Raw genomic sequence first — 20,809 nt, 5'->3', positions numbered from 1 at the left:
GAATGCTCAATATAAATCTAAGCACACAGCAGAGCTCCAGCAGTGACTCTTCCAGCTCGTGCCAGGACCCGGCTTTCTGCCTCTGCTGTGCTTTGGATTGCTCTGCACCTGGTAGGAGGTGGGAAGGTTCCAACATTCTGGCTTTAAACTCACTGTGACCTCTTCAAGTTGTTTTCCAGAGTTGATTGGAGAATATTAATTCTTTGATTCAAACTCCACAACACACGAAGCACCAGCATGAGACAGCAAAGGCAGCCACACACCACCTGTGACTCCCCACGCCGAAGCCTCAGACACACAAGTCAGCCAAAACCCATTAATTCTTTCGCCTCTGCTCTTGAAAAAAAGCAAATGCTACAGAAGTGTGTTCACCTCCACACAGCAGCGACACGAGCAATGCCTGCTGCCTGCCCTGGCATGAAGAAATGGAACAGTTTGCAGAATCAAGCCTCGAGAACCAAACAGAACGGAATGAGAGCGGACCACTGGGTTCTTATCAGCAGTGTAAATTGGCACACAGAGGGACAGCGTGAATGGAAGTCTCTGCTTTAGGTCCAGCAGCTGTGGCCCAAGTTTGAAGAACCAGAAGTCATGTACTTACCTTGGTCAGCTCTTGGGCATTGGCCAGGTTGTCAACGGCGATGGCCAAGAAGACATTCAGGAGTGTATCTGTTGGGGAGCAGCTAAGGAAAAATCTTCACATAGCAAACAGAGAAAGCAATTACTCTTCTCCTACACTACAGCCTTCTTTCTCCACTTCCAATCATGGCTATATTACTGGTGGATCCCCTGCACCACTGCTCTGTCATCTTTATTTCTAACTCACCAGGAGTAGCATGTGCTGGGCACCCACCTGACTTCACCAGCACACGTCCTGAGGGGATACACACACCCACACACACAGGATTTCACCATCATTTATCCTTCCTGCTTAACAGAACAACTGGTAGCTCCTGGAAATTGGCCATTATAAAGGCCATGTTAGCATACAAAGACATCGGGCAACACGAAAAGGCTGAGCTGAGATCAGTGCTGTGCCACGTGCCATTGGGAGGAACTCTCATGGCTTATCACAGCAGAGGGGATGTGACATCTGCACAGCAGTTGCAAAGCAGCCACAAAGAAATTGTAAATCAGATATCTTTGCATACAACAAGAGAGCAAGCAAAACAAATCCAAGTCTTCACCAAAGCCCAAGAAGCAAAAAAACATTTGCTCCCATACACTGCCTGGTGACAGGACCCCATGGCTGCGTAAGGCTATAACTACTGCCCTAAATGTGAGCATACATGCCTTTTAAGTTGATCTAATGCATTCACCCTCTGGAGATTCACAAAGCAGTGCACTGCTGTTGCATTCATACTCTGTTGGCCTCGCCAGAGCCATAGATGAGCCTGGCTTCAGCAGCACCCTGGCTGTGAGTGCTGCATGCTGAGCACCACCACTTCACATTGGCACAGCTTCAGGAGACTCCCCAGGGCAGCCAGAGAGCAAAACTTGCCCAGATCCAAAAGCTCAAGGCTTCTTGGCTTTCCTTTATCAGGAGCCCTCATCAGACGAGAACCTTTCAGGCCTCTCACTCCCATTGAGACAAATGCCTCCAGAGCCAAAACACTGATCAAAACCCAATCCTCTGCTTGGGGCAGTGGAAGTAGGAGCAGAGTGTACTCCTTCAGGATGTGTCTGCATCCTGCAGGGAATGGGACAAGGACTCCTGGGTTTTCTCCAGGCATCCATCAGGATTTCACCACCACAAGCAGCACGGGATAGAGGGTTCTACCATGCACGGATGATTCCATGGGGACAGCAAGAGCTGTAAAATGTGATGCACATCCACTGCGAGGGGTACGGGGCAGGAGCTCCTCGCTCCCACTGAGCCCAGCAAATGAAGAACAAGAAGGGAAAGATGATAACCAGAATGATCATCTCCCTCCCACGCTGGAGAGAGAGCAAAATCAACTTTTCATTTGCAAAGATATCTGTGTCTCCATTTCCTTTTACCTGGCGAACGGCTGAGGGGCCACCCTTGGTGCTTCGATGTTGGAACCGCCTCCAAGCCCCTGGCTGGGGGGAAGGAATGTCTCATAACAAAGTTGTCTTCCTACCTCTGCCTCCTACACACACATGCTGAAAATGCCTCATGTAACATAATCGGCCCCTGGAAACAGCATTATTTTGTGTTTTTTTAAGCTTGGGGATGTTTTGATTAATCAAGCAGACACGTTCCGGTGGAATTGAGTGTTTCTTCCCCCCCAAAAAAGTCCTTCCAACCCTTTTGCAGAGCTTGGGAACTCCCAGACACCAACCAACCTCCATCTCCAGGCTGTACAGCCTGACCAGACACTGAGCACAGCTCTACATGCTGCAGCAAAGTGCAGAAGGCAGCCAGTGGCCAGGCCTGGGAAGGGTGCCTGGCCCCAAGCATTAGCTGCTTTTCATTTTAGGTTTTTCTTCATAATTTTTGGGTTTTTTTCTCCTTTTCCCCTCAACAGATGCACCAATTTATCAATTTACCACATAACAATGAAGAAAAGCACAGTGTAATTTCCAAGAAAACGAGCCAAGTCCTGCTGTCACTCCAGTCACACTGCTTCCATTGAACCATTTCAGACACAGAGGTCTCTGCAGTTGAAAATGCAAGAGAATTCTGTCTTAGAAAACCAATGTTTATAGATCTTTTCCTTGCAACGTGCTTTGAAAATACAGATTCACAGAACAATTAAGGTTGGAAAAGACCTCTAAGGTCATCAAGTCCAACCATCCATATAAATAGATTCAAAGAAGCAACTGAGCTACAGCAAAAGCAAGGGAAAGCAATCTTGCTTCTTCCTGAAATGAAGCGATTACAGAGTCCCCATCAGTTTGAAAAGCAAAGGAGATCTTCATGCTTAAAAGGAGCAGGTTCTGCAAGCTGACCCAAAATCACCAACGCCCATTCTCTAAACTGCATAAAATAATGTATTCTTACAGCTTTCTGGAGGAGATCTGTGTAAAAAGGAGAGTGGCTGCAATGTTTAAGTCCCCAGTTATAGAAGAAAAGACATTTGACATTAAGCCAATCCATAACTAAACTAACCAGCAGTGCAGGATCGCTCTGTGCTGGGCACCCTCCCACTCTCAGTAGGAAGGTGAACCCACGGCTCACATCTGTGCTTCGCCCCACTCTGCAGCATCATTGACATTAATGGCTGTTTTACTTCCAGCAAAAATGCAGTTCTGCTATTTTCTGGCAAACTGAACTTTATTTTCAGACCTTCCTGCTTATGTTTTGACAGCTAAGAATAACGTTAAGTCCCTGGTAAGTCATACAGTTCAGCTTTCACCCCAAGATAAATGACTGCCTGCTGCTTGCTCTCAGCATCCAAACCGTAACTACGGAGAAGCAGGGATAGCTCTGACCTTCCTGAAAACCTGCTTGAAATACCAGCGTGAGCATCTGTGGGCTTAATGCTGCAACTCCCAAGGTAAACACACAAGGATTTAACCCCTTATCCTCCACTGACCCCTCTCGCTGTGTCTAAACGCCAATAGAGTCATGTGTGGTGCAGGAGAGCTCTTCCAATTCATGAAAGCAACCGATCCTCTCAGGCAAAGTCTTGGCCATGGCAAGGAAAGGCAAAGGCTGAATCCACGGCAGTTGCAAGGGGCGAGGAAGTCTTCATTGCGTCCATGCAAACAACCCCTGCTGTCTGTTACTGAAACTGAAGTACAAGGGGGAAGACCTCCCTTTCAAGTGAAGGGGCAAGAAAGGAATTAATACCCTGCTCTTCAACACTGCTGTATCTCAGCTGCTCTGAGGTTAAAAGTCTCTCTCTCTTCCCCTCAGCCTTGCTGTCAAGCCTGATTACGACTTAATCTCATTTCCAAATGCCAAGCCCTGAGGACTGAGAGCAATCCCAGCTCTCCATTGACCCACTTTTCAGACACAGCATGTTTCTGGAAGGAGCACGCTTAGGCGGGTGCCTGAGTGTAGCTGCTGAACCAGCTCACGTGTCCTGGCTGCTATTGCTCTGGCAGTGCACATTAATGGGACAAACCCCACAGACAGCCCTCTGGGACATGCACAGCTTGCACGCCGCCTGCTCTGCTGTTCCCTGCCACAGCTCCTCATGCCAGTGGAGAGATTTCATGCAATGCAAAGGGCTGAGCCTGCTTCACAGTTCATGGGCTCTGATGTCCCATGTCCCACTGCTGGCTCGTGGTCACCCTGCTGGCCACCAGGACTCACACATCCCTCTCTGCAGAGCTCCTGTCCAGCAGGGCAGCCTCCAACCTGTACAGATGTGTGCCATTATTCCTGCCCAGGTGCAGGACTCCACACTTAGCCTTGCTGAACCTCATCACCCAACTCTCCATCCTGTCCAGATCTGCTGAATGGCAGCACAGCCTCAATCCACCCCACTGTCTGCTCATCTATCTCACACTTCCTAAACTTACCTACAAGGAAGTTATGGGAGGCGACATCAAAAGCCTTGCTGAAGCCAAGGTACACAACATCCACTGCTTTCCCCTCCTCTAGTCATCTGCTGCTCAAGCAGAACAGAAATACTCAGCCTTATTATCCCTATTTACAGGATAAACAAGCCAGGCACACTGCCTCATATATGCAACCATTTTCAAGTTTCTGTTTCTTAAGGATGGTGTTTGACACTGCACAGCTTATCACTGCAGCCAGTGAACAGCTGGTACCAATGAACATGCAGCCAGCCAACGTGAGCAATACTATGCAACATCAACCCAGCAGCATCTTCATCACAAAAGACAGAGTGCTATCACTAATCCTGAGCTCTGCAGGCTCTCCCGTCCCTCCAGCCATTAGGTCTGAGGATCAGTTTGCTTGATTGCACATAAAACACAGCCTCCTGCTCCAAGTCTTTGCTCTGTATGACAGCTACTTCCAGCACACACCTTGGGGCACTTCTGGAGGCTCCCAGGTTCCCATTGCCCTGAGCAGGCTTTCATGACAAAGCAAAATAAAGCATCTTCATGGATGTATTTCTTTACTTGGAACAGGACCAAATACACCCAGAGCCCAAAATACAAGGGTTAGACTCATGATTTAAGTATTGTGTGAAGATATTTTCAAGCATTTGAAGTAGCACAGCTGGTGAAGCTGTCATGGCACCAAGAGACTGATGCCCAATTTACGTGCTAAAGCCATTTCAACTCTTTCTCTGCTTGGTTTAGTGTAAACTATCCACAAAGATAATCAAAGTACAGATGTCCTGCTTTGACTTGAGTTCAAATATTTTTCCTACAACATAAATGAACTCAAAATAGGACGTGCTTAATCTAAATCCATGAAAATTAAAACGAACAAAGACCATGCTCACATAGCCACCAGAAGTGTGACACCAACAAGGACAGCTTGCCTACTACTCTCAGCTCAGGTGCTGCAAGGAGCAAAGCCACAGCAAAAATCTGGTTTTAAAAAGTGCAAGGTTGGGGTGGGTAGGCATTAAACCATGTTAGATATTTCTGGCAACCTACAGTAGGCACTAAGACAAGGTATTATGCAAGGATACAGTTACCAAACAATGTCAGGACGATGAAGTAAATGGAGGAGAACATCCCCGAGTGGACACCGCCCTGTGACTCTATGCCGTGGTACATCACTGCGTTCCAGTCCTCCCCAGTCAGGATCTGCACAGAGAAATGCAAGAGAGAAGAAAATGACACACAGGGAAGACAAAGAAGGCACAAAGTGGGGGAGCTGGGCGATTGGACACAATCCTGGACCGGTCTCAGGCTGTGGAGTGGACACCAGCCTTGCAGCCCTGGATGGTCACAGCTCACACACAGCTTTCTCTTCTGCTGCCTCTTGGTGATGCGTATGCTTTCCACCTCTGGCATGGGCTCCCATGTAGAAGTCACATCCCAACACGTCTTCCAACCCATCTCCATTTTTAAGTCACGCAGAGATGTCAGGTTTTAACAATTCCACGTGCAGCTCATGTCTCCAAAGAAAACTCTGACATCCAAGCCCAGTGCCCCGAGCGCTTCATCTCCTCTCATTTCAACTCAGAGTTTGCTCAGTCATGACCCAACACACAGTCTATAAGCACTGGGTTAGCTACATAACAGGAGAAACACAGCTAAACAAACTCCTTCCCACTACTGAAAGCCCACTATTCCCCAGACCCTCAGGGCTGCAAACAGCCTTGCTGCAGCTGATCATTTCTCCAAATGGAAAACCCTCTAGCACAGCCACTGCAAGGTTTGCACCGAAATGGCTTTTTCCTAAGGCCAAAGGATCCTCTGTCAACCAGGCAACCATAAGCCTCCAGAAAACCTAAGCAGAAGCGATATCCAAATGTGAGTGAGGATAGCAAGGGGCAGTTTGAAGGAGTCTCTGCTCCTCCTGCATCCTTGTATGAGCAGAGCCCTGAAGAGCTGCGCTGGCTGCAGGATGGGATACTGACCCAAGGCTGATTAGCAAACATGAATAATACAAAACTCATTTTAATAAGTGGAAGAACCTAAGCCTTAAATAAGCTTTGTCACTCTAGATGCTAACTTTGCACTATCCTGAACCATCTGCCATTCCTCACCAACACAGAGCAGCAGATTAGATTTTCACCTGCCCACCATGGCCAATCCTACCGATTGTTACATTCATTACACTGAGAAATGCCCACTGCAATTAAGAGCTCAGATACCTAAGTAGGAAGCTGTCTATGTGTTTAGTACAAGAAAAAAAACAATAACAACAACAACAAAAAAGCAACCAGAAACAGAAAAACACCCTGAAGCACAGTGTGAAGAAGCAATCAATCCCATGTGCATACAGTATGCTCCAAATAATTACAAATTCCAGACTATCTGCTGAAAGAGAGAAAACGCCTTGCTGCAGGGCTGGTGCTGATGACAGCATTAAGGCAAGAAGAGACACAAGGCTGTGCAGTGCACATACAAACTTGTTTCCCAAATGCAGTATTTGGTTGCAGATAATTCACTGCAAGCAATCTGTACCACTAGAGTTGCCCTGGGCTTGCATCAGGGAATGTGAACCACACCACTGGGCTTCAAACTTTGGCATTCAATTACAGTGAGCAGCGTTCACAAACTTGTGTTCACATCATTCCCATGAATTCACAACTGCTCCTTCTGTCTGGAAATGAACACACAGCGATTGCTGTTCATACAGACACTCATGGGAAGGAGGTTGGTGAGAGCATTTGTGTGACCTGCATGAGACCAAGGCTTCCAGATACCACAGACTGCAGGATGCACAGAAACCCGCAGGACTTGGGCTTCAAAAATCCAGCCAGAATGTTTTGAAAAGGAAACAAGATAATGAAGGAAAGAAGTTTCATGAAACTGCCGCAGAGAGATAAGTGGTCTAAATTCAGCAGGCTGCATGCAGAGCTGGGGATGCTCTCAGAGGCTCTGGTGAGATGCACTCTTTGACCTGCTGTCCTTCCCCCATTTGCACCATTGCTCCCCAGCTGCAGGAATTACTCAAGCAATTAGGTAGCAGCCCTCAAGGAGCAGAGCACGTGGAGTTAATAAAGGCCTTTCTAGTCTATAAAGTCTGTTTTTATGGATGCTGAGGTCTGGCTGCACCCTGCTGCTTTGGCTCCTCAACTCCAGCAGCCCCTGGGGCTCCACTCCTTCACAGCACGTGCAGTTATTTAAGCAGCAGCCCTCCAGGAGCAGAATACATATGGTTAATAGAGGTATTTCTTCTTTGTAGAGTCTCTGTGTTTATGGGTGTTGTAAACACTTGCAGCTCAATGACTGCTGCAACAGAAGCATGTTGCTATTTGTCATGCCTATATATATGAAAATATATATATATATTTGTATATACACTGATTGGCATTCAGCTCACAAAGACTGTTCTTGAGAGCTAGGAAGAGAGTAAAAACGTGTGATACTTTTCTGTGGGAATTGAAGGGCAGTGGGACTCAGTAGAATCCAATGCTGAGCTCAGCCAGACAGATACAACACAAACTGGGATCCCATGACAGAGGCTGTGACCGACCTTCCAACCTCAGTGGTTCTATAACTCCATGTTCAATCTGAGCTCTGAGGGAGGTCATCCACCTCCATCTTAAAGCCTCTGCAAAGGGGTGAGGGATGGGCAGGGTGTATCTGGCTCTATCGTATTTGCTCTCTGAATTGCATACATTCACTGTATAATGCCACTCTGCTGACTGGAGCAGCATCCAAATGAACCTTCTGGCTGGTCAAGGAGGATCCAAAACCTCTGCTGAAGAAATGCTGACATCATATCTGCCACTCAAGAGAGGAGTGGGATTGGCTGGGAGCAAGAGGTTATTGAAATGCCTCTGTGAGGTTAATTGTCAGGGAGTTAATTCGGTGCCAGTGGTTTTGCTGCTTTTAATTCACAGCTCTGATGCTCTATACAGATGCCATAAAATCAGCACTGTTTTCCTTCATCGAACATCCACTACGCTACAGGGACATTCATTTTGGGAACAGAAACGAAATATTTCAGCAAAGTATTTTCAAGAGATAACTGTAGTCCCAAACCAAAATAGCAATGAAATCTCCAGATGCTCATATCCGGAGCCTGACGGGGGCTCCGTTCCAACTCTGTGGCAATACCTTTCCATTTCTGTAAGCCCTTTCTTTGATGAGCACTAAAACACTATGCAAATATTAATCTACCATGATTTGCAATATCCTGCCAGGTAAGTACTGCAGAACCTGTTCTACATCTGGAGAACAGCAATGCCCATATGAAGCTGCTTACACAGAGGTCATGGGACGCATTTCCTTTAAGCTTTTTCTCCCTTAATCCAAAACTTGTCATCCACTCAACCCTTTTTTTTTTTTTCTCTCTGTCTTCTCTCCTCATTTTTAGGATGTGAAATAACATAACCCAAGTCTTGCTGAGCTCTAGGGAAGCTTGGATAAGGGTCAAGTCTTAACTTGAGCTACACCTAGCAAAGAAGGAGGCCCTCCACGGACCTGCTACCTGCACACTGAGCAGGATTGTGCATCTCCACCTCTCTCCTTCAGTACCTGAAATAAATGTTTAAAAATGACATGCAGAGAACAGCTGCAAAATGAGCCTCTTAAACCTGCACATTGCATCTCCCAGAGCTGCTACTTTCCCCTGCCATCACACAAACTTGCCCAAGGCTGATGCCTCTTTATGTGCTCCCCCATCGACTGTAATTCTTATCCAGCATTATCTTATCTTGAGCTATTACAGTGCAAAATGCTACATTACTTCCTAACTGCCTGGAGCTAGCTCAGCCAGTTCTCCTCATTAAATTACAGCCACTGCAGGAAGAAGTGGGGCAGGTCAACCCTCATGGGCTGTGATTTTTGGCCAAACGGTTTATGCAGTGGACCACATGAAATGCTACCACTGCAGTGTACAGCTCTGGGCAGGGGCCTTGAGAAGAGGAGAGCATGGATACAACATCTTTGAGCATAAAAACATCTACTTTATCAAGATATTTCTTTACCTAACAAAAAATACTCTCCTTAATACTCCCTTACTCTCCCAATACTCCCTTAATTCGGTAGCACTGATCTTTAATGATGCACTGATTGGCCAATGTGGCCAAAACACCTAAGAAGGAAGGAATTCACCTTTCCTAAATTCATTGGAGACCTCTCTGCTCACCAGAAACAGGAGGAGATGCCCAAGAATTTCTTTTCTGACCCAAGACAAGGGATGGCTTTACCTGGAACACTGTGAGGATGGCAGCTGGAAAAGTATCGAAATTCGTGGTTGGTGTTTCGTCTCTAAAATTGAACCTAGAGGAAGAATCAGAAATAAAAACAATAGCAATAAGGGAACAAGCAAATCTCCTGCAGTCCTGTAATTTGCTGTAACCTGAGTCAGAGACCAGCATTGGTTTCATCCCAAGGACTGCAGTGGAGAACGTGACATCATTGAGAAGATGGCTAACAGAGCCATGAGCAGAAACTAAATTTGGATCTGGAGAAAAACTGGCTCTTCAGAATTAATTATATCCTAAATTCAAATGGACAATGAAAAGATAAAACCATTTTGCAGAACAAGCCATTCCAAGAAGCCTTAGCCCATAGGTGTAAAGTCAAAATTGAAATTGCCTGCCCCTTCTCAGCAGAAAGATTGGTGCATGTACCATTGGAGTCAGATGTTCCTGCCCTGCTGCCCCTCTCCTTTTGTGCATTTCAAGTGATTGGAAGCACAGTGATTAATTAGACTTACTGCCCTCCAAAGAGCTGCATCCCCAGCAGAGCAAACACCACAATGAAGAGGAACAGCAGAAAGAGCAAACTGATGATGGACTTCATGGAGTTCAGCAAGGAGACCACGAGGTTCCTCAGGGAATTCCAGTATCTGTGTAGGAGATCAGAGCACAGAAACCATTAGCGGCAGAAGAGCCTTCAGTTTAGAAATTAATTAGATCCACTCTTTAATTAAAAATAACTCTAAAAAATGGACAGCAAGGGCTGTTGGCATCTTTAATCTCCCCCTGCCAACGTAATTGAGAAATACATTGAGTTCAAGAATGAGGATTTTTGAGGCAGGAATTTTTCCCAAACTCCTTTTGTTTTCCTCTTCTTCCTCTCCCCTGCTGCAGCTGGGAGGACCGAAGCGCCCCACACTGCTCTGGGATCCATGCACCCATTCCAAGAGAAGTTATGTTCATAACACAATGACTGCAGGTTTCAGGGGATATGTTGGTCTCATTGTGGAATATCTTCACTTTTGAAAGACAAAACCAAATCTCTCCTTGGAGGAGGAGGAGGAGGATAGAGCCCTTGGTCACAAGGGTTTTGCCCTGCTTGGTGCAATGCCTTCAGGCAAAATCTGCTTCCAGCACCATCTCACTGTTAACCCCACCGAAGCAGCTCCAGCTCATCCCAGAATAGCTCAACACCAAACCCTGAACGATTACAGAGCACCAGGACATAACGAGGGGCTGCATTTCTGCAGCTGCCAGTCCCCATTAACTTCAAACATGACAAAGGGGAAAACATGTCGAGCTGTCCTCTCCTTGTCTTCCTTTCTGAATTTTAGTCCCTCTTGGGCTGTGCTCCTCTTAGTGCATCCTGGTGTCACCGTTGGGACTGACGCAATTTAGCTTTTAACTTTCACATCACTCTGCCATCAGCAGTCACACTGATTTGGGCCGTAGGAATCAAAAGCCCTAATAGCAATTCTCCAAATCAAGGTGGACTGTCATCTTCAGCTAAAGACAGAGGCGAGGAGCCTTGGCCTGTGGCAGCGGGGTTGGAACTTGACGATCCTTGAGGTCCCTTCCAACCCAAGCCATTCTATGATTCTATATGAAAAATGGGGGGTGAAGGGAAAGGCAACTGCTTGGGATCAGGATGTTTCCACCAGGAGAAATCTCCTTAATAAGGCCAAGGGAGTTTCTGCATCAGTGGGGTGAAAATCTGACTTGCTGCCCTGAGAGTGAGAGATTGCTCAGCCTGTTTCATGACTGCTTTGTCAAGTTAAACCTCAGGCTTCAGCTCTTTGCTACAGCAGCTCAAATCCTGAATAGTCACAACAGGCAAAAGGATCGTTTTACCCTGCAAAAATGTCCAAATTTTTAAAAAAGCACAACATACAATCAGATACATTCTATCTCTGTAGCTCCGCCGACAATTAATTGCTAAAAATTTGCCACAAAATGTGCCTCTTTCAATAAGTAAGATTAGAGTGGAGGTAGACTAAGTGACGTTTTTAGGGCAAGATCCCACTTCTTTTACTGGACATTTACAGCACTTCATGTTCCCAACTCCCACAGTGCCTCCAATGGCACACTGTCATACAGAGATTTTGAGTCTTCGTGATGATTGGCATCAGATATAAACTGTCAAATTCTCCAGTTAACAAAAACCATGCATGGGAATAGCCAGAAAATACCTGCTTACTTCAACCTGCTCTTTTACTGTCAATGAAGGCAATGGTGTAGGTGGAAAAACAACAGCAGGAGCACCCAAATATTTCATCCCATCCCACAGCACTGTTTTAAAACAGAGAAATTGCTCCTGGTGGGTTTGCAAGTTGCACAGCAGCTGTTGCTAATGGCAGCACATATTAACACAACACAAGAGCACGAAGACAACAGAGAAGCTGGAGCAACCCAACTCCAGTCAACGTTCACATTTACAGGCTCCAGAGCGAAACCTCAGACATCCCCAGAGCAGACAGAGCAGAGACAGCAGCAATGCACTTACATTCATGTCAGCACCGTGGTTTGAGCATCAGAATTTACTATCTGGCAGTAGCCAGAGCTCATCTCAGTAGATCTAAATCCTTAAATACTATCAGCAGCAGATAAGGGCAGCAGGCACTTATTGAGAGTCTTGTTTTATGCAAGTTTAACAAATAATGAAGTAAAGCTGGATGCAGCTGCCCCAAGCAGAATGGTTTCAAACTACAAGAGGGGAGATTTAGACTGGGTGTAAGGAAGAAGTGTTTCACACTCAGGGCAATGAAGCACTGCACAGGTTGCACAGAGAGGTGCTGGTGCCCCATCCCTGCAGACAGTCAAGGTCAGGCTGGATGGGGCACTGATGGAGCTGTAGATCATAGAATTATTGAGATTGGAAAAGACCACTAAGATCATCTTAGTCCAAGCCCAGCCCATCCACACCTACAAACCTGCACAGAAAGGTGTGGAAAAAGCTGTTAAAAGTCCTCAAAGGTGCAGCTTTCTAAGAACAGCCTACCAGAAGCTCAGACTGACCAACCAAAGGAAGGACAATTCTACACCTGCAGCTCTCTTCTTTCCCTTACCCACGGGGTGACTTTGCACGGTGCCTAAGGTGAGTGAAACAGGAGCTGGACTTACTTGGTGACTTTGAAAATCCGCAGCAGCCGCAGAGCTCTCAGCACACTGATGCCAAACGAGGTACCAGGTTTCACTGCAGCCCAGATGACTTCAAAGATGCTTCCCACAATGACCTGGAAGAGGAGCTCATTTTACAGAAGGGAAAACGTCTGCTTAGATCCTTGTGGCGCTGCCAGAGAGGCTGGGGGCTAAAGAAGAGTCAAAAGTTGGGGCTATGATGGTTTTCCAATGAAGGTTTCAGTGTAATTTTGCAAAATTGTGAATTAGCCAGCAGCAATGTAAGAGGGGTTTGGTTCTAACTTTCTGCAGTCCAATCCAAAAAGGAGCAATATCTAGACTGGCATATAGTGGGAACTCTCTTCTTTCTTCTCTAGCAAGTCAATTACTTCAAAATAGCCTTTTTTAGAGGACACAAGACTTTGTCACTACTATAACTTATAATTTACATAACTGTAAGTGTACAGATATTTCACTTGCCTACCCTGCATGGTCCAGGCAGCCCTCAGAGGCGTGGGGACATCGCCCCATCTGCCTCATCCCATTAGAAAAGCACCATGGCTGCATCCCAGAGCTGCAGAACAGCCAAGTGTTAGCTCCTCACTGAATGCCCAGACTCTCCTGGCCACTGAGTCTTTGGGAGAGTGATTAAGATAATGGCTACAAGGAGACCCTAAAGAGTCTCTCATGTGCACATCCATCATCTGCTTCAGGTTATGCAAAATAAATTGTCCTCAGTCAAGGGGGTTGGTTTTGTTTCTAATTTTTGCCCATTTGTCTTAAGGTTCACAGAGCATTAACCTGAACGGATAAACACTGTTGTTTTGGCTTTTTTTTTCCCCTGAAATCCCCTATTACAAAAAGGACAAAATAATAATGGGCTAAGCACAATCGGGAAAGGGCAATTATATCAACACGGGTTACTGCATGGTTAATTAGAGAGGATGGGCATTTCTCTGCTGATAGCTATCATTAGCTGCATTAAGCTGGCATTTCAGAGCTCACACAGACCGTGGTCCCACGGCATGAAGCACGCCATAAACATGCTATGAGCAGCCCCAGGGAGCAGCTCAGGCCTTTGTGCACGGCAGCAGCAGAGCAGTGCTGGGGACCTGCGCAGCGCCGTGGCACTCAGCAGCTTGCAAACCATTTCAACAAGCAGGAGCCTGTCTGTCTTTTGAAAAACACAGCAGGACCTGCAGCTGCTCTGCAAGAAACACGGTACCCTGAGCTTCAAGGAAACACAGTGGGAAAAGGGGAACAAACAGCAGTTGCTCAGCCGGTGGCTCCCATTACAAAAGGAAGGAATTAAGATTCCTCTCCCACTGCCTATTCCTCTTGGGAATCCCTCGTGAATCAGCAAAAGCCTTTCCTCAGGCACTCCACGCATTACACTGATCATTAACTTCCCTGGCATCTCAGCAGGGCCTCTTGGGGGCAGCTGCACATGAGACCCCGCTGGACCGTTTCTCCCAAGACTGATGTTGATCTGTTTTGTTGTTTCTCTCTTTGCTTTTGAACTGTTCTATCAGGATGGTTTGTCAGACTAAACTGGTTTCAGATGTCCCAGTGTGGGTGCAGGAGCCAAATTAGTTCTGGGGGGTGGAAGGTGGGTGAGGAGAAAAACACAGACAGAAGTAAGATCCCAGCGGGTTCTCTAAAGGATGGAGAATTAGGAACCTATCAACAGCTTTGCCTCCTGGGAAACCCTCTGCAGAGCTCAATGCCAGTGCTGCACTCACTGTAGCACGGCAGAAAGCAGAGAGGCCTGGTGGATTTATCTCATATTGATGTCAAGCTCCTGTATCACCTGAGCTTGAGCGGCAGGAACAAGTTTATCTTGAAACACAGAGCATTCTGGATGCAAGAATCCACACCAGCTATCTTACACTAACCAGGTTATTTCTGCACTGGTTTCATTCCATGGTTGGCTGTGCACTACTGGGCCATACAGACAGAAAGGTCTGCACAGCACATTTCATGGCCCTGATCCACTGTCAGCTGCTGTAAACACCTGGGGAGAAAGTCCCACATGGAGGGATTGGGTGCAGCCAAACCAACCTCAGCCTCTTGGACACAGATGGCTCCTGGGTTTGATCTCAAGGGCTGTTCAGCTCTGGGCGTTCACAGCGATGCTGCCAAAAAGGGACTGTGGTAGCTCTACTGTAGAGTCTGTGCTTCAGCCCTAAATGGATCTGAGTTGCAGCTTTCCTGTATTATGTGTTCAGGCTTCAGGGCACTCGTGTCTGAAAAGCACTGCCTATGTATCTTGAGGTAACGGCCATGGAAAGGATGATAGGGAGATGAGCAGTAAGATGTGTGGTTGGTTTTTTTTTAAAATCTTTCAATCACTTCATTTGAATAGGAGAGAGACTCTCCCATTAATCGGAGCACTTACTGATGCTGTGAACAGCCTGTAACTCACTGAGGAAATGAAACCCTCGACTGTCACATTTCTTCAAGAGGAATGATAACCAGGGGAGCCTTAATGTGTTTCCCTGCAGCTAATTTATATGACAACCACTCCCTGGCAAAGACACCCTGTTGGCACCACTTCCCATACTCACCCTGAAATGCCCAGCCCTATTCAATCAGGGGGACCACGCAGCTGAAGCCTACTCACCCCAAAGTCAAAGCAGTTGAATGAGGAATGAAAGTAATTTCTTGGTCCCAGTCCATACATCTTCAAAGACATCTCAGTAAGGAACAGACCCAGAAAAACAAACTCGGCGAAATCTAGGAACCAGAGAAGAGATGACATTAGTCCACGAGACCTCAGTGGGCAGATCTCTTCATGCAGGGAACAGCAGTCATTCTTCACAGTGCAGACTTGCTCCTGCTGGAAGAAAATCCCTTTGCAAAAGCCAACACGACCCTGAGGAGAGTTTCACATGGTTATGTCTATATGCACATGAGCTGCACTCAGACTTGAGGAGCTGGGAGGTCAGTGTTGCACGTGTATTGTACATGTATATAAGCATTAAATAATACTCTCAATCTCTCTGCAAAGGAATTTCAAAGGGAAAGTTCTGGATCTAAAATTCCCAAAGGTCTGATTTAATTGCACAGACAAGGTTTGCAAATGCGTGCTGGGGACGTCCATGCATATTTTGGGAGCGGGGTGTGAGCTTTTATAACGTTCTCTCATGATAAAAATACCTCCCTACCCAGAGCTGCTGCCTCTGCGAGCTCAGGCTCAGAGGTGTTGGGTCTGCTGTTAGCTTTGATTCCTATTACGCCTGCACAACCACAGCTCTGCAAGAGCAAGTTCAGTTTCCTCCTGCCTCGCATATCACAGGCAAAAGGCTGCCATGATTTTGGTGGGAAAATGTATCAGATCTGATGAAACAAAGGGCAGAAAGAACGTATTTGGAGTTTTCTATTTCCATGACAGGTTTTTAGGACTTGAAGCTATAGGAAACATTGTGTTCGGTGCTATAAGTTCCCAAAGTTAGATGGGGAATCCAAGGAGCAGCAGCAACAATGGAATATTATTAAAAACCAAATATTGAAAGGGTAAAAATCCCCTCAGTGCTTCCAAAACAAACCTAACAGCATATAGTAAACCTCTGCCTATAGAGAAACACTGACAGAAAGAGTCAGACTTCAGAAGGCAGAGAGCAGGGGTGTTGCTTAAAGCAGCACAGACTTTCTCCCATGCTGCAAGGAAGGCTTCTCCTCTAATTCAAGTTTCATGATTCCAGAAGTAGTACTGAGATGGCACCAAGCTTTTCTCAAAGGTGCACGCTGACAGCAAAGTGGCAATGGATGCACTTTGCAGCGAGGAATATTTCACTTAAGAAATCCCAAATCCTGGGTGTTTTGTACACCTGGAATGCGTGGCTTCAGCCAACACGCATGGGGAAAGAGAAGGGAGAGCAGCAGGCTCCTTTGTTCAGTTCTCTGCCTTGCACATTTCTCCTAAGTGCTTTTGGCCTGGGTTCATCTCACATCGCTGCTTGTCTTGTGCAATTGCCTGAAAAATACAGCTTCAATTATCAAAAAATAAAAAGGGGTTTTACATTTTAAATCAAAAGAAGCCATGAAATAGCATGGGCACGATGTTAACTGAAATCCAGGAAGCACCAGCTAGATGAGAGTGGTTTTATTAATGCTTCAGCAGGGAGCCTACAAGGGCACTTCTGCCAACATTTACAGTAAGGGAGGGAACATCATGAGGGCATTAACTATGTACACCGTGCAACAGACTCCTTGAAACTAGGAGTAATAGCCTTAAAGGAGACTGCCAAGGGCAAAACATTTAGACTTGAAGAATAAGATGGCAAAATGTGAAGTGTGCAGACTTCTCAGCCCTTTTCCTACCACTGGTAGGCTCCACTGGTTGGATCTTCATGCTCACAGAGCATCAAGATGGCATGGAGATGAAGGAACAGCTCTTCTGCCTTCCCCTTAATGCACGGAACCTGCTTGGAGAAACACCTGCTACATCATGTCTCCATTCTTCTCCCCTTCCTGGCAGCAAAAAGGCATTTACAACACAAGGGATCCCAGTGGCAATCATCCAGTTACACTGGCAATATATCTCACAGTCCAATTGCAGAGGGCAAGGAAGGGAGCAGATGAACCAAATCTCAAGCATGACACGAGACACCAACAAGATAAGAATACAGAACTGAAGCAAAACCAAAACAACACATTCAATGGTAACAAAATTTCCTGAACACAATTAAAAAGACTGCAAACAGCATGGATGTTTAAATTCTTAACTGTTAATAGCTGAGCCTCTAAATAAGATGCTTAGACTGTAGTTTCCAAGCCGGACTCTAAAATTCCATCCTGCACTTCCATTCTGCATCCTGTAGACTTCGGAAATGGTAATTAACAAGAGGCAAAACTCCCTTAGCAAAGCAAATGCATCTTCCCTGGGTGAGGAAGAATTGATGCTGCTCCTCTCACCTATTCTGCTCATTAGCCCAGAGGGAAATCTTGCAGCAGTGTTTATGCTGTTTACGGAGTTGCTCCCTTGCAGGGAAGTTACCTCTTGTGTCTTAGGTTTCATGCTCAGCAGAGCTCAGCATGGTGTTTATTTGAATGACTTCAATGCAAAGTCCCCCTATCGTGAAGACTGACGTCAAACCCATGCCTTGAAACTGGTGGCCATGCTGGCAGACCAAACTTAGAACCTTTGCAAGAGGTTGCAGAGAGGCCCACAGAAAGCACTGCACAGCCTCCACATGCTTTTTGTGCCTCCCCTTTGTAGGGAGTTTCTCATGCTATTTATCCACCAGACCCAATTACCTTTCAGGTAGGCCCAGTATTGTTTCACAAAATAATGAAAATACTAGGTAGAATTTTAATTGCAATTTTCACCATCAGGTCTCAGTGCACTTTGCCAAAATAACAGCAATCATTTCATAAGAAGGGAAAGGAGGGAGGAAATAAGGACTAATAGTCCATCACCCATCCACTGAAGCATGAACAAAAAAACAGGCATTACCCAGTGCCACGTTTCATCATTGGAGTGACACATCCGCTGCTCACACACATGCAAGACCAATTATTACGGGAGAAAATCAGCCAGCAAAAGGCCAAAGTAAAAGAGATTCAAACAATATTTGATATAAAACACAGGAAACTCAAAATATCCAAGAAACAACTTCCTTCTGTCACTCTTGAAAGAAGAGCCCATCTCATTCTTTCACAGCTGCTGACTTCTATCTGGAGCAGAGCTCAAAACAGGCAGGATAGCTGTATTTCACCACACACCACAGCAATGGGAGGACAGGGGATGGAGGAAACTCACGTGGTGAGTTCCTTGGACACAAAGAATTCACTCGCAGTGCATCAGCTTCTCCAGCTGACAGATCAGATACGTGATTCCTTCTGACGTGGCCCTGCCCATTTAATTGAAAATGCAATTTTGTTGTTTGGACCTCCTGGTGTTCAGACCCCACAAGTAATTTAATCTGCCTTAAACAGAAGCATTTTGTAATGAAATTTTAGTTTAAAAGTTTGATATTAAGATTCTCATTTAATTAAAGATTTGTACCACTGGCAAAGGCCACGCTAGTATCTTTTTGCCCCAAACTTTTGAGTTAGATATTCAGCAGCTCCTTTTTGTCAGTCTCCAATGGATTAATTCCATTTCTGCCCTGGATCAATCCAAGTCTTGTGTCATTAAGAGCAGGTGTCAAGCCTGCCACTTCTGTTTTCTCTTTCTCCTTGTACATTAAACCAACCAGGAGGAGAACCTCAGTGAATTACAACTTCTCCCTCTGACAAGGCAGACGTGAAATGTTCAGCAGACATAAATAAATATGCTCGTTTGAGAAAGCCTTTTCTTTGCAACCACACATGCTGCATATTTATATCCAGAGGGAGCCGGCTATCTACTTCAAAGGCAAACACAATATCATCAACAAGGCATAATTGCATCAAACACGGGGTTCAACACAGCACAGCACACTGAGAAGCTGTTCTCAAGCTGTAACGTCTAAAACACTGTCTTCCAATATTGTGCTCTTCAGAATGGAGGCATTATAGAACTCATTTTTAGACAAATTGAGGAGCAAGATCCCCGCAGCATTAGCCAGAGAAATCCAGAGAGAGTTGCTGCATGGAGGGCAGCCACAGGCAAAGAGAAGTCTGGTGAGAAGGCTCCCTCCTCCCGTGGGAAAACTTACTGATTTAATCCAAAATCCTTCTCACCACAGTTCCTAAAATCTGATTTGGGGACACCAGGGAGCTCCAGGTCCTTCACCCCTGGAGGTGCCCAAGGCCAGGTTGGATGGGGCCCTGGGCAGCCTGATCTGCTAGGGGGCAACCAGTCCATGACAGGGGTCAGGACTGGATATCTTGAGGTTACCTCCAACCCAGCCATTCCATGACTCTGTGATCTGCACTATGTGCCCGCATTACAGATTTTATATTTTGTCATCCTTATTGATGAAGATGCATCTTTTCTGCAACTAGACTTCAAGTGATGCTTGTCTGTGCTGGATTATAGAGTTTCTTTCTGTCACAATTCTCTTGGTGGAAATGAGTGCAAGCAAATGACCATGGCATGTTTTATGGGAGATAGCCTTCTACAGGGAACTGAAAACTGCTTAATTGATAGTCCATGCTCTGTGGAAAGGCACATGCCATGTATGATTGTGCAGTATAAGAAAACTTACTGCAGCGTGGCACTGAAGTCATTCCCATACAGGGAAGGAAAACTTCCAATTTAATTTGGAGATAACCATGAGGGCATGAAGTATGTCCTGTTATTCACCATACCTCAAGAATACCAGAAATTTCTCATCAGGGTGAATAGCCTGCTCTTACAATAAGACTAAAGAAATTCCAAGTCCCTTCATAAAGCTCCTGCTGTTCCCATTTCAAAGCAGTTGCAGCAACATGGAATATCAAGTAGAGAAAGCTAATCAGAACAACTCAACAGCAGAAAAGTTAAAAGAAAAGACCACAGGAAAAATAAATCAATGCATACCTGCAAGGTTTAAACCCACCGTTCTTTAAGTAAAATTAATCTGTAACGTAATTAAACGTTCCCCCAGAGGAACAGGTATAATTGAATTAGAGGTGCTTGGTGGAGTTGCAGGGTTTAACAGATCTTCTCAGCCTTCACCACACTCCTCTCCTTCTGCCACAGCTCACACAGCTCCTCACTGGCCCATTTCTGAGCACCTTCCAGAGAGCAACTTCATTAGCGTTGGCCGCTTCAATCGCTCTGCACCACATCAGCCAAGCCCTGCTCCTCTGCAGTGAGACTCCCTCACCATGGATTAACTCTAAAGCCACTCCTAGACTGTGTCACTTGTACAGTTAAAGGATTTGGCCAAGTACTTCCAGAAGCTATTTAAAATCCCCTGGTTTTGTAATATCCTGCTCTGCCTGTATCTAAAGGATCTGTGAACAAGCCTTGGGCAGAAGAGTGCTTTCAAGGAGCACTCCTCAAGAGCTGAACTGCAGATGGGCTTGTTCACAAATATGTTTGGTGCCAGGTTAACGAGGGTGGCTGTGGTCATTGTACACAGGCAAGAGAGGAGTCAAGCCCAGTCTTACCATGA

At 45.9% G+C, this 20,809-nt stretch overlaps 1 protein-coding gene across 1 annotated transcript in view; it reads right to left on the bottom strand.

Annotated features, from left to right (window-relative positions):
• CACNA1B (calcium voltage-gated channel subunit alpha1 B) overlaps positions 1 to 20,809 on the bottom strand; it is a 165,742-nt gene that overhangs the window by 86,846 nt on the left and 58,087 nt on the right. The window contains exons 11-16 of the mRNA XM_042831032.1: positions 15,403 to 15,515; positions 12,783 to 12,895; positions 10,181 to 10,312; positions 9,669 to 9,741; positions 5,526 to 5,643; positions 602 to 669 (exon numbers count right to left, since the gene is read on the bottom strand). Coding sequence (XP_042686966.1) covers positions 602 to 669; positions 5,526 to 5,643; positions 9,669 to 9,741; positions 10,181 to 10,312; positions 12,783 to 12,895; positions 15,403 to 15,515 — 617 coding nt within the window. The remainder of the gene's footprint in view (positions 1 to 601; positions 670 to 5,525; positions 5,644 to 9,668; positions 9,742 to 10,180; positions 10,313 to 12,782; positions 12,896 to 15,402; positions 15,516 to 20,809) is intronic.

Source organism: Centrocercus urophasianus, unplaced genomic scaffold (assembly GCF_019232065.1).
Source record: "Centrocercus urophasianus isolate 14NV4802_14NV808 unplaced genomic scaffold, USGS_Curo_1.0 seq_34, whole genome shotgun sequence".
Taxonomy (NCBI): Eukaryota; Metazoa; Chordata; class Aves; order Galliformes; family Phasianidae; genus Centrocercus; species Centrocercus urophasianus.
Note: the sequence above shows the minus strand (reverse complement) of the source record. Positions and strands in the feature narration are given on the sequence as shown.